The sequence below is a fragment of the Vitis riparia genome, chromosome 5 (assembly GCF_004353265.1).
Source record: "Vitis riparia cultivar Riparia Gloire de Montpellier isolate 1030 chromosome 5, EGFV_Vit.rip_1.0, whole genome shotgun sequence".
NCBI classification, from domain to species: Eukaryota; Viridiplantae; Streptophyta; class Magnoliopsida; order Vitales; family Vitaceae; genus Vitis; species Vitis riparia.
The window spans coordinates 21,658,523-21,676,719 of NC_048435.1; the positions used below are offsets into that span (position 1 = coordinate 21,658,523).

The following is an 18,197-nucleotide window of genomic DNA, read 5'->3' on the forward strand; positions in this document are numbered from 1 at the left end:
AATAAATAAAAATAAAAAATCATTTTGAAAAAAATAAAAAATAAAAAATAAAAAAATAAAAAAATAAATAAACCAAGTCAGAGACTGTAAACTGAGAACCGCACTGGATCGAAGATTCGGCCTTGTAGGGTCGTCTTCACTGTTAAAGTTCTGAAGCTTCACCTCGAGACCTCGAATCGAAGATGGAGTGGAAGGAGGAAGGCGAGAAACGTCCTCTAAGCCAGCGGCCGGAATGGTCGGACGTCACTCCGGTCCCGCAAGACGACGGTCCGAATCCGGTAGTCCCCATCGCCTACAAGGACGACTTCACTGAAACCATGGACTACTTCCGAGCCGTCTACTTTGCTGACGAACGATCTCTCCGTTCTCTTCACGTTACCGCCGAAGCCATCCACATGAACGCCGGCAATTACACGGTAACTCTCTCAAACCTTGATTTTGATTTCGCGGAAAATTTATTTTTGGAAAATGAAGCAATTGGAAGAATTGCTTCTCGAGTAGAAGCGGTGGTGTGGGTGTAAATTTTTGAGGAATTAGAGGTGATATTGGTTGGAATCATGCTGAATTCTCAATCCGCTCATCGGAATTGATTTGCCGAACACTCACATAACATGAATGCCCATTCGTGATCTTGTTACTGTGAGTGTCGGCAAATCAGTTCGGCGAGCTGACTGGGGCACCAAGTACCAAGTGTTTTCCTCATTCGCAGAATTACTTTGTTGTAACTCCGCTCTAAAGCCTGCTATACATCCTCAGACCAACCAGTATAGGGCTGAGCAGGGATGAGATCCTGGCATGCATGGCAGATCAGGCCAGGGCAAGGATGGATCCTAAAAGCCACAATGAGAATAGGATCTTAGCAATGGGGCAAGGGATGGGATCATAGTAGTGGGGTGGGTGCATCTCCTTCATTGCATGCTCAAAATTGTTAATGCCCTCGGAAAAGGTTAGGGTTGGTGCTAGAAAGAATCTTGGATTAGAAGTTGTTGAAGCTTCCGAGCCATTTCTGGATTCATTTACTTCATCCACATGCTCCATCACCTGTATTAAAATTATCTGGACTAGATTTTTTTTTTTTTTTTTTTTTTATGAGAAACAACAAAGTGATATATTAATTTTGTAAATAAGAAATACAATAGGAGGATGAGAAATCCTCCTACAAACAAGAACTAGACATAAGAAATACCAAAAACCATAAACCATAAGGTAATTACAAAAGCAAACTCTCCTTGCTAACCCACACCGTTGGAACTACACACTACTAACCAATCCAGTTGAATCACACCACTAACCAAAATTATCTTGACTACATTTGTAGAGGCTTTTGTGTTGCTGTTGAGAAATATGGCAGATGATAGCAGTATGAATGGATTTTTTTGTTTAGGGAGAAAGAAATGGCCTGCAATTTCATGTAGCATATGACAGATGGCACCCTGCAAAGTGGTTTGTTTTCAAGTGATGAAATTGCTGGTTTTGGGATGATGAGGAGATGCCTTTTGTTGAGTGTTAAGGTTGTGATTTGTGAATGGTTAAAATAATACTGTTATTGATTGAACAAATAAAGTCAAGCTATAGATTTACTTCCTATCCAGAACAGAGCAGGGTGGGGCTGATAAAATCCTATGTCGGCTTGACCCTGATGGTTTTAGAAAAATTTATAATCTGCCCCTTCCCTGATTATAATGTTCCCAAACCATATTAGTAGCAGAAGGGAGGGATGGGGTGAGTTGCTTGGAAACTCATCCCTATTGTCATCCATGTACTTTTCATGTCCTAGTAATGTGAGTTTTGGCTTCATGAGTAGGCAATTAATCGTAAGCGATCATCAATAAGCCCAAATGATTAGATTATAAGGTTGGCGAAACAATATATCTCAACTTGACAATTAACCCAAATGATTAGATTATAAGGTTGGCGAACAATACATCTCAACCTGACAAATACCCAACACCTTGCCTCATTTACGACCTTCCTCCCTCACAAATGGGCTTGGTAAATAGGTGGGGTGGGGGGTTAGTAACAGGACAGAGTGGTTTTAAGCTATGATCTCCAAGAACCAAAGCTTCGATACTACGTTGAAATACCAATTAATCCAAAAGGTTAAGATGATGGGTAATAGAACAACAATATATATCGAGTTGATTGACACTCGGCTTGTAATTGGATAACTATGTCTTGCATACTCCTTTTTGTAATATGGCATTCTTCTCAGAGTTGGTGTTGTTAACTTCTGGTTTTTATGTACATGCACACAAATGTTTGTGCATATAAAGTAGCATATTATTTTAATTGTGTAATTAAAATTATTTAAATTTCAGCTTCTTTGAGTACTTAAATAAGAGTTCTTGAAATATTAAATGATTGATGTGTCTTTAGATAAATTATTTGTCAAGAATTGGGGTTTATTAACTCACATACCGATTTCATCTTCATCATTTTCGAATAATATGAAGAACATTTTTAGAAATTAGATATGAGGCTTCCTTCTGGTGTTTTAGCTCATACTTGCAGCAACTTTGGAATTCTCCAAAAGACAGCTAGATTTTGTTTAACACTTAGATGTGAAAGCCTTATAGGTGCAAGAAGCTAGAGATATTTTTATATATGAATTGTACAAGGAAATTTATGGTTAAAAGTAAACCATATATATATATAATTTTTTTCCTATTTTTTTGATAGGAAATTAATAGAATTTATTTATCAAAAAAAAAAAAAAAACCATGAACATTGGCATTGGTGTATATTAGTCTCAGACAGCTTTAATGACATAGGGGAGTGTTTGGTCAGTTTTCAGTTCAGAAGAAGCTTCTTCAAAGCCTCATTGGTTGTATTTTAAGGATTTGAGGCTGATAAACGTTTGTTCTTATTTGTAGGTATGGCATTTTAGGCGCCTAATACTTGAGGCACTTAATGCTGACTTGCATGAGGAACTGAATTTCATCAAAAAGGTGGCCAATGGTAACCCCAAAAACTACCAGATATGGTGAGCTGCAGTATCAATACAACTAATGTCATTTATATTTTCCATTCTCCCTCTCCACATCCCCACCCCCTGGCTTTGTGAGGGAACAAATAAGGAGCTTCTACTTGATGAGAGCTTCTCAAATGAGATGTTACAATCCTGCACCAGGTCAATTGTTTATAGAAATTATTTTGTTAAATGGATTCTGTGAAATCCAAACCATAGTTTGTCCTTGAAAGCTAGAGATGGTGATGGTAGAAGTTTAAAACACTAAACATGCTATCATGGAGGTTACTGCTGAAATTTCAATTTAGCTTCCATTATGTCTCATGGATGCCCTTGGAAATTCATCACCTGACTTTCTACATCTTTCTCAGTGTGGCTTGAGGTACCAATAAAATTCCAGTCTTATTTATGGTCGATGGATCATCCATTCAAGGACTCTTTCTGTTTCTCTTTGTAATGCCTTCATGATTCCATTAGATACTTAAGTCATCATTCTAGAACTTTAGCTTTAGAATTTTTTTTCTCTTTCATTATTATTGTATATTAATTGATGCTTTTTTATGAAAGAACTATTCTTTGAATTTGTTTTTCCTTCTGTTATCTCTACAAATTCCATCTTTGCACGTTTTCCATACATGCTTGTTTGGTATGCCAAAGTTCTCGTCAGCTAGTAACTTGGGCTGTTCTTTTAATTGCCCCCAGTCAGCTAACGATGCTACAGACTATTTAGCAAAACGTGAGCTGAGCAGAGGGTTTATTTAATAAGGGATTTTTGTATGCCCTTGAGTTGTATATTCTTTCTGAATTTTGTGCATGTTCTTGTTTCATCCTTAATCTGTATAGCTACCTTGCTACTCTTGTAGCTGTATGGTATTTCTCCCATTTCTTTTTTTACCATCCTTTGTATTTTTAGAAGGATTATTCATCCTTCACTTGTATTTGAAAATTTATGTCAATAAATTGTTTATTTCTGGTAAAAAAGTTACTTGCAACCTTTTTCAAGTTAGAAGGATATATCAAAATGGAGTTGTTTGGAGTTCTCTGGTTAACTGCTTGCAGCCAACTTTCAAGTCAATTCCAAGTTTTTGTGTTTTTCAGTCTATTTTTACTCTCCCCAATTTACCCAATGGATTGATCTTGGTGATAGATATCGTAGGCGTTGTCTGGAGTTCTCTGTTTAACTGCTTCCGGCCAACTTTCAAGTCGATTCCTAGTTTTTGTGTTTTTCAGTCTATTTTTACTCTCCCAGTGTACCCTATGGATTGATCTTGGTGATAGATATTGTAGGCATCATCGGCGCTGGGTTGCTGAGAAATTGGGAAGTGATGCTACGAGTAAGGAACTTGACTTCACTAAGAAGATACTCTCCCTTGATGCTAAAAATTACCATGCATGGTCCCATAGGCAGGTATATTTGGTCTCCTGTCTCCTCTCCTCTGTTAGGCTAAATTTTTTGTGCAACTCTCCTGTTTCTTAATCATCAGAAAGTCTAATTTGCTTTCAGCACCATTTGTCCCACCTCTGTTAATTTTTTAAGGCAAAATTGGAAACTGAACATAAGTGTTCAAATGCAGTGGGTTCTTCAGGAACTAGGAGGATGGGAAGATGAACTTGCCTATTGTAAGCAGCTCCTTGAAGATGACATTTTTAACAATTCTGCTTGGAATCAGGTATGTTTCAATACTGTGCGCCTTTAGATCTTAAAAAAAAAAAATGACAGTGATAAAGTGGGGTTTTCTGACTAAAAACGATATAAGATGGGTAAACCGAGGTATTAATGCAGTGGGTGAAGTTTCTATACTCTCATTTTCAATCTCTTGTAATAAAAATTGAAAGATTTGTTAGGTGATTATATCCATTTTATCAATGGATGAAACACAAGCAGTAAAAAAGGTGTCAATGGATGGAAAGTTAGCAATCATCTGATTAGATCCAATTTTGATGTTACTCGACATTGTTATGCCTTGTTTGATTTAAAGATTCATGAATTATATGAACATTTTACATTCAGCTATACAACTTCGTCAAATGAGTATCACAAATATTATGAATAATTATGAAGTATACACAGGATTTCTTGAATTTTTGTGTCAATTCTGTTAGGCATGTTGGTTTCTTATACACAAATTAATTCCTAGTTCTAGATTCTGAATTATAATTTCAAATTCTTTCCCAAGTTCCACTATTTTCGTAACATTTCCTGAAGTTCAAATTTATCACTGCATCAAATGGCTTCTCTTTCTAATCAGTCATGAAATTTTGCCCAGATGCTGTAGACATGCATGATGTGTCCTATGTCATTCTACAAATAAAACCTTTCTTTGTGATGTTGAAATAATTATCTGTTGCAGAGATATTTTGTTATAACAAAATCTCCCTTCCTGGGAGGCCTGGAAGCCATGAGAGAGTCTGAAGTGAATTACACTGTTGGAGCCATTATAGCCAAACCTGAAAATGAAAGCCCATGGAGATACCTCCGAGGCCTTTATAAAGATGACGCCCAATCTTGGGTAAATGATCCTCAAGTCTCGTCTGTGTGTTTGACGGTTTTGAGTGCCAAACGAAACACAGTGTTTGCCCTGAGCACACTGTTGGATCTTCTGTGTCATGGTTTCCAACCAAGCCAAGACTTCATCAATGCCGTGGACGCACTGAAGACCCCAGACTTGGATCAGTCTGATTCCAACTTGGCAACAGCGGTCTGTTCAGTCTTGGGACACATGGATCCAATGAGGGTAAACTATTGGGCATGGCGCAAGAACAAGCTCCCTGCTCAAACAGCTTAGGATCAGGGCAGGCAAAGGATGTGCTGTGATTGTGATTTTCCCCTATCCCTTGATGTGCTGTTTTGGCCATCTAAGTTCTCGTGGTCTGTATGTTGTATGAGTTTACAAACCCAACTCCATGCTGAGCAACTCCATGCTGAGCAATAATTGCCATCTATCTGGAACATCAACAGCTTATGTTTACTCTTGTTTCAACTACTGACACATTTTTACCAGGGCATGTTTTTGTCATCATAATGAATGTTAATTTTGATCTTTCGATTACTAATTACAATGTTGGTTGACAAAACAAATTCTCCAAATCTGCATTGTTTCTATTCCCTCCCATCAAAACAGAAATGGCTTTTTCGCCTAAACAATGAAGGATGGAGAGCACAAAAATGGGACCTTTCATTACACATTGTAAGAAACCAACATATCAAAGCTTCTCGTCTGTACCAGGCTTCTTCATCTTGGATGATGGGCTCTGTGCCTCCTTGAATGCAGATGGGCAGAGATCGCTTACACCACACACTCCACAGCGAGGTCTGAGAGGAGTGCATATTGTCTGTCCAAATCCCACCTATATTGTTCAAATTTCAACACACGAAATGCAGTGTTAGATGTTAGATTGGCACAAACATTCTGATTCACATTACCATAAAATTTCACTTAAAAAGGGAGGGCATTGCAGTAGACCTCTTGCAGATGCCAAAATGGAAATTGCATAAAAAGATGTTTTCTAGGCCACTTCTAGAACTTTTACCACCGGGGTATTTGCTATGCAGAAGATACCCCAATTTAGTCCAAACGATGGCAAGTCTTGATCCCTCCTGTCCAATTACCATTGCATGTTAACATCCTACTTGATAACCATCCATGTTTTATGTGCATATAAGACCTTTTTTTTAGGATATATTAGAACTTTGCAACCTCTTACATACCATAAAACTCGAGCCAAGAGAGCTAGAGCTCAGCTCATTGGTTCACAATTATCCCAATTCCCTTCCTTTCACAGTGCACAACTACTTGTTCACTTATATACAGTACTGGATTTGCCAATGCATTCATCCATATTCTGTGTACTACAGTGTTTATCACTTAGATTAACCCACCACAACACATTTTCCAGAGGAACTGTTCAAAGAAATGTGGTTGAAAGAAGAGGGTTGCGTCTCTCAGACGACAAATTTTGCAGAGGGGCTACGAGGTAGCATCAGGGGTAATGAGTGCTACAGTAGGGAGCTTCTTCCTCGGGCACGCTATCGGTGCTCAAGTAAAAGCATGGCGGCCAAAAGGGAGAAAGGAAGGGAAGGGAGCAGATTGGGCTTAATAGAAGATAATTTTCTTGGGCCCATAGTGCCTGAGATTTCAATTAAAGCCCATCCAGCAAGGGCCCAAAGAGGGAGAAGGAGTCGTGGGCTGCAAGCTGGCCCAGATGCCCCTCAAGCCCATGACGCAGCGGCATCATCTTCTTCTCTCCAGCGCGTGGGCTCCTCTGCAAAAGCGACCACGCAGCTATGTTCAGTCGATGAGAGGGCCGACGTCGAGGTAATACTTGGAGAGGATGGTCGGGCCGATGAGTTACAGGCCCAGACTTTATCCAACCCTAGCCCGCTTTCAGAAACAGAAGACGATTGTTACGGGCGTCGGACTGTGGGCTATAAGTCAATAGGCCGGTCGGGGTTGGGCCAATTTCTAGGAGGTTCGAGGTCCTCTGGCATAAAAGGTAGGCCTCGAGAGGAAGAAAGCGCAGCGAGGAAGGGGAAAGCTCCACTGGTTCAGATGGAAGTCTTCACGCAAGGGGAAAAGACGACGGATTCAAGGAAGATGTGGTCCAAAACCTTCCTTCCAAGCGCGGCTCGCCGTCTTGGACAACGGAGTAGCAGCGAGCCTCTTCCCCTACGGAACGCAGCGCCTCGTCGCGAAGCTCGCAATCTGGGAGTGGACGGCGGGTTGGGATCTCAAGTCAGAGACAGTCCCATCTTCCGTTGTCTTCTGCCTAGGAAATGCAACAGCTGGTCAAAGGAAGAGAGCTCGACGTCAAGTGGAGAGATGGACCCGCGAAAATCCCAAATCGAAGACGACAAAGAAGGATTTACGGGCCGAGCGGGGTACGATCCTTGTGGTTCTTCAGTCACGGTATCACCTTCTATTCCAAGAACCAGAGGTAAGGGAATCATTTTGGGAGAAAATTGTGAAATTCCGGGAGTGGAAAACTTGGAGGAAAGTCTGCCTTTTTCTTCTCAGCCACCCGAGCCTTATTCTTCTTCTTTCTGTAATCTGGAAAAGACTCTACCGGGTCCCTCTGGTCCTCATCTCCCAAATTCAGAATTTTTTTCCCAGTCTCCTTCGGTAAATCAAGGTAAAATTAAAATTTTTCCTGAAATAGGTGATGTTGGCCCTTTAAATTTTGATGGCATCCCTGTCCATGTTGAGGAGGAGAATCAGAGAGCTGTTTTTGACCAGATGTCCGAGAGATCTACCCCTGGGAAGTCTTCTAACCTGATGTCAGGCAGTCCGGGGGTTAATGTGGCATCCCCACCGGAAGACTTTCTTATCGATGGCCTGTCCCCTAGGAAAATGGCTAAAGTGCGAGAGGTTCTATGCTCTCTGGACATTAAGGTGTACTCTAGGAGGAAGAATAGAGGCCCATAGGCGTTTGAATCCAGGTGGATTTGGTTTGGAGGGTTAGGGCCTGAGTGTTTTTCCATGAAAATCATCAGTTGGAATGTTAGGGGTTTGGGTTCGAGTATTAAGCGTAGGGTGATTAAAGATTTCCTTAGGTCAGAGAATCCGGATGTTGTGATGATTCAGGAAACAAAAAAGGAGAAGTGTGACAGAAGGCTAGTGGGCAGTGTCTGGACGGTCAGAAATAAGGATTGGGTTATTCTCCCAGCGTGTGGGGCATCAGGAGGGATTTTGTTCATTTGGGACTCAAAAAAGTTGTGCAAGGAGGAAGTGGTATTAGGCTCTTTCTCAATATCGGTCAAGTTTGCCTTGGAGGGCTGTGGATCTCTTTGGATTTCTGCAGTTTATGGTCCAAATAGTCCCTCACTTAGGAAGGATTTTTGGGTGGAACTTCATGACATTTATGGTCTAACTTTTCCGTTGTGGTGTGTGGGCGGTGATTTTAATGTCATAAGGAGAAGTACAGAAAAATTGGGGGGCTCTAGACTAACTTCAAGCATGAGGGACTTTGATAGTTTTATTAGAGAATGTGAAATGCTTGATCCACCTCTTCGGAACGCATCATTCACTTGGTCAAATATGCAAGAGTCTCCCGTGTGTAAGAGATTAGACCGTTTTCTTTACTCAAACGAGTGGGGGCAGCTCTTTCCCCAAGGCATTCAAGAAACCCTTATCAGAAGGACCTCGGATCATTGGCCAATTGCTTTGGATACCAACCCGTTCATGTGGGGCCCAACACCTTTTAGATTTGAGAACATGTGGTTGCAACATCCTAGTTTCAAGGAGAATTTTAGAATCTGGTGGAGGGGTTTTCAAGGAAACGGATGGGAAGGCCACAAGTTCATGAGGAGATTACAATTTGTTAAAGCCAAATTGAAGGAATGGAATAAGAATTCTTTTGGAGAGCTTAATGAAAAGAAAAAAAGTATCCTCAAGGATTTAGCTAACTTTGACGCCATTGAGCAGGATGGGGGTCTCACCTCTGAATTGTTAGATCAAAGAGCCTTAAGAAAAGGGGAGCTAGAGGAATTAATTTTGAGGGAGGAAATCCATTGGAGACAAAAAGCTAGGGTGAAATGGGTTAAGGAAGGGGATTGCAACTCTAAGTTTTTTCATAAAGTGGCTAATGGCAGGCGAAATAGGAAATATATCAAGACTTTGGAAAATGAGAGGGGCTTAGTGTTGAATAATGCCGAGAGAATCACAGAGGAGATCTTACTTTACTTTGAAAATCTCTATGCGAGTCCTATAGGAGAGTCTTGGAGTATTGAAGGATTAGATTGGTCCCCTATTTCGGAAGAGAGCGCGATAAGTTTGGATGCCCCTTTCACTGAAGAAGAGATTTCTAAAGCCGTTTTTCAGATGGATAGGGACAAGGCTCCGGGGCCTGATGGATTTACTATTGCAGTATTCCAAGACTGTTGGGATGTGATTAAGGAGGATTTAGTGAGAGTGTTTGCAGAATTTCATAGGAGCGGAGTTATCAATCAAAGCACTAATGCCTCTTTCATTGTTCTTTTGCCCAAAAAGAGTACGACAAAGAAAATCTCAGATTTTAGACCCATTAGTTTGATCACTAGTCTCTATAAGATAATAGCCAAAGTGCTCTCAGGGCGTCTTAGAGGGGTTTTACATGAAACCATCCATTCTACTCAAGGCGCTTTTGTTCAAGGGAGACAAATAATGGATGCGGTTCTCATAGCAAATGAGATAGTAGATGAGAGAAGACGATCAGGGGAGGAAGGTGTCGTCTTTAAAATTGACTTTGAAAAGGCTTATGATCACGTAAGGTGGGATTTTTTAGATCAAGTGTTGGAGAAGAAGGGGTTCAGTCCTAAATGGAGAAAATGGATGAGTGGATGTTTGTCATCGGTATCTTATGCAGTATTGGTGAATGGTAGCGCTAAAGGTTGGGTTAAGGCATCGAGAGGATTAAGACAAGGCGACCCTTTATCCCCCTTTTTGTTTACTTTAGTAGCAGATGCATTGAGTAGGATGCTTTTGAGAGCAGAGGAGAGAAATATGTTGGAGGGTTTCAGGGTGGGTAGAAACAGAACTAGGGTTTCTCATTTGCAATTTGCCGATGACACCATCTTTTTTTCTAACACTAGGGAGGAAGACTTGCAGACTCTCAAGAGTCTTTTGTTAGCTTTTGGGCATATTTCTGGGCTTAAGGTCAATCTAGACAAGAGTAATATTTATGGTATCAATTTGGATCAAGCTCATATTTCAAGATTGGCTGAGACACTTGAATGCAAGGCTTCAGGCTGGCCTATACTCTATCTGGGTCTTCCTTTGGGAGGGAACCCCAGGGCAGGGGGATTTTGGGATCCTGTGATTGAGAGAATTTCAAGAAGATTAGATGGATGGCAAAAGGCATACCTATCATTCGGAGGGAGGATAACTCTCATCCAATCTTGCCTTACCCATATGCCCTGTTACTTTCTGTCTTTATTTAAGTTACCTGCTTCAGTCGCTGCAAAAATCGAGAGGTTGCAGAGGGATTTTTTATGGCAGGGATTGGGGAAGGCAAAAGGGATCATTTAGTCAGGTGGGATGTCGTGTGTAAACCGAAGGAAATAGGGGGTTTGGGTTTTGGGAATATTTCTATGAGGAATCTCGCTCTTTTAGGGAAATGGCTGTGGAGGTACCCTAGAGAGGGTTCAGCTCTTTGGCATCAGGTCATACTTAGCATTTATGGTTCACACTCCAATGGTTGGGATGCTAACACATTAGTCAGATGGTCACACCGCTGTCCTTGGAAGGCTATTACTCAAGTCTTTCAGGAGTTTTCCTCGTTTACTCGGTTTGTGGTAGGAAATGGGGAAAGAATTCGGTTTTGGGAAGATTTGTGGTGGGGGGACCAACCTTTGGGTTCTCAATATCCAAGTCTATTTAGAGTAGTCTTGGATAAAAACATACCTATTTCTTCAGTTCTCGGTCCTACTCGTCCTTTCTCTTGGAATTTAAATTTCCGTCGTAATCTGTCAGATTCTGAGATAGAGGACTTAGAAGGCCTCATGCGATCTCTCGATGGATTGCATTTATCTCCTTTGGTTCCAGATGCCAGATTTTGGCCCTTATCTTCTTCAGGGCTTTTTTCAGTTAAATCTTTCTTTCTAGCTTTATCCCAATTTTCTGGATCTCCTCAGGTTTTTCCTTCTAAGTTCGTTTGGAATTCTCAAGTTCCTTTCAAAGTGCAGTCCTTCATCTGGTTAGTGGCACACAAGAAGGTGAATACTAATGACATGCTACAAGTGAGAAGACCCTACAAAGCCCTTAGTCCGGATATTTGTATTCTGTGCATGAAGCATGGGGAATCAGCTGATCATATTTTTCTTCATTGCTCCTTGACGATTGGGTTGTGGCACAGGCTATTTCAGTTAGCTAAGATGGATTGGGTCCCCCGAGGAGCATCCTTGACATGATGCACATCAAATTTAATGGATTTGGTTCGTCTAAGAGGGGGATAGCCTTGTGGCAAGCGGCAAGCACCGCTCTTATTCGGATTGTGTGGTGGGAAAGAAATGCGAGGATTTTTGAGGATAAAGCAAGGAATTCAGAGTATCTTTGGGACTCTATTGTTTTCCTTGCTTCTCTTTGGGCTTATTGTTCCAAGGTTTTTAAGGGGACCCCCTTAATGTGATACATCTTGATTGGATAGCAGTGTGTACTCCTTAGGGAGAGGATTTTTAGAGTGTTTGCTTGTGTTTCAGTGTATTTTTCTTTAGTTTAGCTTTCTTTGGCAGGAGGATTCCTCATCCTTCTTTTGTACTTATTTTTATCTATCAATAATATTTGTGTCGTTTCCAATCAAAAATAGCATGCACCGGAGGAATGGGGTACTGGAAATAGTCTATCAGAAGGCACCTCTATAGGATTGGCAACAGAAGGGGGGACCAAATAAATCAACAGTGGTTAATTTAAGCTCTGGTGTATCATATTATAAGAAACTCAAATAAGCATGCATATGAAGTCGTGTAAGTATAAAATGGTATTATCTGAATGAAAAGAGTTAAAACGTACCAAAAGAGGATTAATTGGAACCCATTCTTCTTTTGGAAGCCACAGTTGCAACGACTCTCTTGTTTCCTCAGGCGATGAAGTTTTCTAGCAAAGCACAAACATATTAGCAAATACTGTAACGCCATTGCTCGAATATAAAAAGGAGATTTTGCCCATATTTTCTTCTCAAAAGAGTTTTTAAGAGGGGGGAGATGATCCATCGATTTTCATAAAAATTGTATTCATTGAGCATTCTTGGAGACAACTGTAATTTTCGTAGTATTTGAAGGGTCTTCTTACACCTGTTTAAGTTCCATTTAGAAGTCCAAAAATTTACCTCATTCCTATTTCATTTCATTTTGGTGATTTGATTTATGATTCCATACTGTGATAAGAGAGAAAACAAACACCTCCAACCCAAGAGATTCATTCACTAATAATCTACTTCTCGGGGCATAGAAGCAAGGGCACAACTTCGGAAAGTCCAGAATAACACTATTGAGTCATGAAGAACTGATACCAAGAAGTTATTATAACTTGACATGACTTAAATCAGGGGCATTTGCCCATCCCAAGGCCATCCCAAGCAACCCGAGTGTTAGGTTAGAATATAGGTCACCCTAGGGGTAGGATTAGGTGTGATTCATGTATTCAGTTCTTCAAAAAATAGCTATATTATATGGGTTCAGAGATGGGTGTTCAATATTGGGTGTCAGTCGTATGTGTGTCCAGCTTTATCCTACTCAATTGACAATTGGAAAGTTCATAGAAGAAAAGGTGAAACCTCAAAACAAGCTTGTCAAAATGGAAAAACTTGGTTAGGTACATTTGCTGTGAGCTCATCATCAGAGTACGACGAAAGTACCTGCTTTGTTCCTCGCCGTGACACCCATCCAAGCCTATTACAAATGCGGTGCACATGAGTATCAACACAAATCCCTTGGACATTGTTCCAAGCCACGTTCATGACCTACACAAACACAGACTAAAAAAGCTTAAAGCAACCGGAGTAATATACTGATGCAAAAAGAAAAAGAACAGGCAGTAGTGTAATTGAGCCCTACCAAATGAGCCATCTTTGGACCTATCCCTGGAAGTAAGAGCAACTCTTCCAATGAACTTGGTATATCTCCATCATATTTCATGAGACAGATTTTTGCAATTTTTTTAAGGTTACCAGCTTTCCTCGAGTAAAATCCAACCTAATTAAAGCAGAGATGTCACAGAAACTTCATAAATTAAGGAAACAAACCGAGATCATTGAAAGAACTTTTGCACTAAAACATCAAATTATTGGAATATTTAATGCTTGTATAAGGCCAAAACACCCTTTCAGTATGGCCCAGGCTGAAGTTATATCAGGACAACTGGACAAGCTTTTCTATAGCCTGAGTCAGATCAAGTTACTAGAGAGAGAACATACCGGGTAAATCAAGCTCTTGATGGTTGCTTCATCAGCCTTGTCAATGGCATCAGCAACAAGCAGACCATTTTGAAGGAGCCGCTGTATTGCTCCTGCACTCCTAGTAGATAACAGTATGTGAGCTATGTAAAGGATAACAAACAAATAATCTAAATATTATGTAGAGGAAATACCAAGTACTTTCTTCACATAGGCAAATGGGGAACATGCGGCTTTAGTACCCATCACCCATTGCCTATAAATCATACACAATCTCTCATATCCCAATTATCAAGTAATATGCAAGTCATTAACTTTGAAGGGCAACATGATACTGTTTCACGTTACTGGAAACAACCGAAACTGTTTAGCAATAGTCTGTCCATCCCCATTCAGAAACTGAGTGTTTTTATCTAACATGCAATGCTTTTACTTGACTTTCTCAATGTTGATTTCTTTTTTTTTTTTAAATAACCTGGGTTTTTAACAGAGTTCTTTTCAGTACACTCTGAATGAGTTATTCTTAGCAAGGAATAATTCCCAAACAATAACAATTTCTGCTACTTAGTAGAAAATAACATTTCTAATTAGGCCTTTTGGTGAGTCCAAAGAACAACACAATGCGTAGGCAACCAAACACTTCTGACAATAGTTTCTCCCAGCTAGAAACTTAAAATGTCACACTTATCATGAATTATTTCCAAATTATTTGAGAAATTCTAGCATGATTCAGAAAGAATTTCAGAAACAACTCCAAATCCATGTGTTGTATAACATGCAAATGCGAAGATTTTACTCCACTTGTTTGACATTGATTTTCATTTTTTTATTAGCATGCTGATTTTTTTCACAAAGTTCTTCCCATAAACTCTGGAAACCAAATTACTCTTAACACTAAACAATTCCAAAATGTTGAATTAACCACAAGGGATTGGATAATAGAGAATCTCATCCATCATGCACTTTGATTAAGTTAAGACTATATAAATCTGGTGATGGTTCACGATGGAATCCAGATTTCGACCAATATGCACAGCATGTCAGTGACCTGGTATTGAATTACTGATGGTACTTGTAATGTGCAGTGTTCAAAGTATGGAGTCTCTACAGGAGGAAAAATAATTGACAAATAGAAAAATCTTCTACAAAATAACTAAACAAACTGATGATAACAGAACTTGCCATGAGTAACATTATCCTTGGTTTGGCTTGATAGAAGTGAAGACACCAAGACAGCAAATCTTCTTTCCTGATAATAAGATTAATATAAAAGATAATTCATGAGAACCATGCTTCACCTAAAAAATAAAATCCTGTAAAATTAGATAGGATTCATGGTTTATCATGAGCGTGAATGGTTTGCCAAAAAAAAAAGGACCCTAATTAAAGAATGCTACTAATGTATCTCCTCCCACCACCATCAGATTGAAGAAGATTTACCCTTGGGGGAAGAGAGCTGCCAGCTTTCTCACAACCCATTGAATCTACTGGTGCATCTTCAGAAGACCTCATTTTACGAATCCCTTCAAGGATCTTTTCCCAATTGGCAGGTGGTTCAGCTGTATCAAAGAGAATAAATGGCTAAGACTTCCTCTATGTCTTGGACTACGAACTTTTTCTTTTGTTCCAACTTTTCCCTATTTTCTTTCTCCCATACTTTCCCTTAAATTTTCCAAATTCCAAATGAAACCTTAATGTTTTCAACCAAAGAGCATGAAGCAAAGAAACATAACTTTTATAAAAATTAAAAAAAAATGACAATAAAAAAAGTCCAAACAAATAAGAAAAGCCCCACAAGGTAGCAAAAAACCTATATCAGGCAACAGAGTACCCAAACAGTTCATGAACTAGATGGGAATGTTAACAGCAAAAATTTTATAATGACATTAGAGTTTGTCGCGAAAGTTCCTTCTCAACTTTTAAAGCATCAATTTCCAATGCCCCATTTGTTGATGGTTATTGGTTGATGAGACCTAACTCCCCCTCTTTCGTAATTATAAACTGCTATTTTCAGGAATCATAGCATTTCTCCGTATACCTGCTGGCCTAATGGAAGAAGTAATTTCAGTTCCTCCTGGAGGCACGTCAGAGGTGGGTTTTGACTTCCCTGCAGAGCCACTCACACAAGGAAAAAAAAGTCAGAACAAAAGTTATAAAAACTAGTTCTCTTCTTTTAAAAGAAACAAAAAATATAAGGAGCTACTTAACTGTAATTTACAATACAAATGAAGAAAAATACTTGGTTGTGTAAAATTTGTATGTGTCTGCAAGTATTTGCAACCGTGTGTGTGTGTATGTGTGCACATGAAAACATGGTGCTGTGAAAGGAAGGACTCACTTAAATGGGTAGATCTTTTGCCCTTTCTGTAAGTGAACTCTTCAATGTCAGGTAGTTCACAGATCTGCATTGAGTAAACTGATCAAGATGTAAATGACTTCTTTTTTTATTTATAGAACAATATGTGGTGTAACCAAGATTTGAAACTTCAACTCCAATTCAAATTGGTTGAAAGGTTTAAAAATCATGTAAAGAACGTATTCTTATTAACCACTAGCAAAGCAGCTACTGAAGAAGTCTCTGGTACTGGGGTTGCAGCCCCTCTTTCTTGCATGCCTTTTAATTTAAAAAGATAAAGCATTTGATGAAATTCATATAAATCACTAAAAGTTTGTCACATCTATTTAATCAATTTCCAAACGGTCAAGATGGATCTCTCAAACAGAGCATTAATTCTTATACTTGAAATGACATATCTCAGCCTTATAGCAACAATCTGGAAACAACTAGATGAATTCTTTAATCCTGACCCCATACTATCTAGAGACATTCTTTGAAACCATGGAACATCTGGTATTTTCTCACGACAATAACACGTGTTTTCAAGGTGGCCTTCTCATTCTCGAAACGCCTTCAACTTGAACCATAACACTTGTAAGCAATGGCAAGCACTTCAAAAAGTGATTCCCTTCCATTTTGCACCCTCTGCCTGCAATGGCATTCCCCCATCATGCCTAGAGTTTAACCGTAAGTTTCTTATTTCAAACACATGTCATATGGTTGGAAATACAATGGACAAACTCGCATTTTACAGAAATTATGGTAGTAAATAACAAAATGTCATAAGTTTTTATATATAGAGACACACAAAGGGAGTCGAACCAAAGCACACTAAAATGAATACAGAAAAAAAAAAAAAACTGTTCTTTGGAATCAACTGAAAGGGAAAGGAAAAAAAGACCAAATCCTAACAAAAATTTCACATTTAGACTTTTCCCATTACCAAACAACACAAGGAAAACAAACCCCAGTTCCTCTCACTCCAATTTCTGTTTCCAAACATGGTACAAGAAAACCCCAGAAACACATGATAATAAAAAATCAAAGAAAAAAAAAAGGGTCTTCTGCGATGAAACAAAAATAATAACAATAAATGAAAGTAAAAATCCTCACTTTCTGCTGTTGAGGTTCAGCTTTAATCTCATTTTCTGGGGTTTCAACAGCCATTTTCACTCTCTTTTTCCTAACAAAAACACGAACCTCGGACCCAGAAACGCCATTGGAGGATTCTTCATGGGCTGAAAACAAAAGTAAGGGAAGAACCAAAGTGGGTCAAGAGATTCAAATGGGATACCAAAAGATAGATAATTTAAGCAAATGGGTCGAAATTTTAAACTCGAAAAAAGGTTGAAATTTTTGCCTCACCTGAAGTTTTGGATTGAAGGGCTGGAAGAGGGGGTTTGGAAGAAGAGGTTGCTCTGGACATGGGCCTGGTAATGCGGGCAGAAGCCAATGCAAGGGTGCAACTTTTGAGGAGAATGTGAGACATCTGGGATTTGGAAGGACTCAGGAGAGTGGATTGTTCATACAATTAATTATTCTATTTTTTTATTCTGATTTTTCATTTAGATTTTTTTTATCAATTAATTTTTATAATTATGATATTACTAGCTCACATAATTAATCATTTAATTTAATTATTAATATTTATTTTTTATTATTTCATGATTGATTTAATTTACATTAAATTTTGTCATCTAAAATCGCATAAGAATAGCCTAATTGGCGGGCTTTTTTAACTTTTGCGGCAATTTTAAAAAATTATAATTAAAAAATGGTAGTTTTGAAAATATTGACAGATTTACGGCAGTTTTGGCCACGTGGAAGGTGTCTTTTGAAGAGACACCTTCCACAATTTTCAAAATCATGAAAGAATTGAATTTAAGCTAAAGGTGTCTCTTCAAGAGACATCTTCTACAATTCCAGAAATTTTGATTTATATTAAAGGTGTCTCTTGAAAAAACACTTTCGACGTGGCAAAAAATCCAATATGCATTAAAGGTGTCTCTTGAAGAGACACTTTCCACG

General features: G+C 39.1%; 2 protein-coding genes across 4 annotated transcripts; one reads left to right on the plus strand and one right to left on the minus strand.

Moving 5' to 3' along the window:
- The first annotated feature begins 106 nt into the window (after positions 1-106).
- Positions 107-5,988, plus strand: LOC117914400 (protein farnesyltransferase/geranylgeranyltransferase type-1 subunit alpha). Its single transcript, XM_034829743.1, has 5 exons — positions 107-416; positions 2,874-2,983; positions 4,256-4,376; positions 4,543-4,638; positions 5,320-5,988. The coding sequence occupies exons 1-5, from the start codon at positions 183-185 to the stop codon at positions 5,752-5,754; spliced, it is 996 nt and encodes a 331-aa protein (XP_034685634.1). The 5' UTR covers positions 107-182; the 3' UTR covers positions 5,755-5,988.
- A 3-nt stretch (positions 5,989-5,991) lies between these two features.
- On the minus strand, positions 5,992-17,675 carry LOC117914398 (endonuclease III homolog 1, chloroplastic-like). Of its 3 annotated transcripts, none has more exons than XM_034829741.1 (11): positions 17,535-17,675; positions 17,283-17,407; positions 16,170-16,233; positions 15,870-15,938; positions 15,272-15,390; positions 15,014-15,080; positions 13,853-13,944; positions 13,494-13,631; positions 13,295-13,399; positions 12,451-12,534; positions 5,992-6,316 (listed from the first exon to the last, which is right to left on the minus strand). In XM_034829741.1, exons 1-11 carry the CDS (start codon positions 17,656-17,658, stop codon positions 6,173-6,175), a joined length of 1,131 nt encoding a protein of 376 aa, XP_034685632.1. In that variant the 5' UTR covers positions 17,659-17,675; the 3' UTR covers positions 5,992-6,172. The 3 variants fall into 3 exon arrangements, with proteins under 3 accessions (XP_034685632.1, XP_034685633.1, XP_034685631.1); XM_034829740.1 differs by lacking the exon at positions 5,992-6,316 and adding an exon at positions 6,363-6,566; XM_034829742.1 differs by lacking the exons at positions 5,992-6,316; positions 17,535-17,675 and adding an exon at positions 6,362-6,566 and having other exon boundaries at positions 16,170-16,247; positions 17,283-17,370.
- Positions 17,676-18,197: the final 522 nt, after the last annotated feature.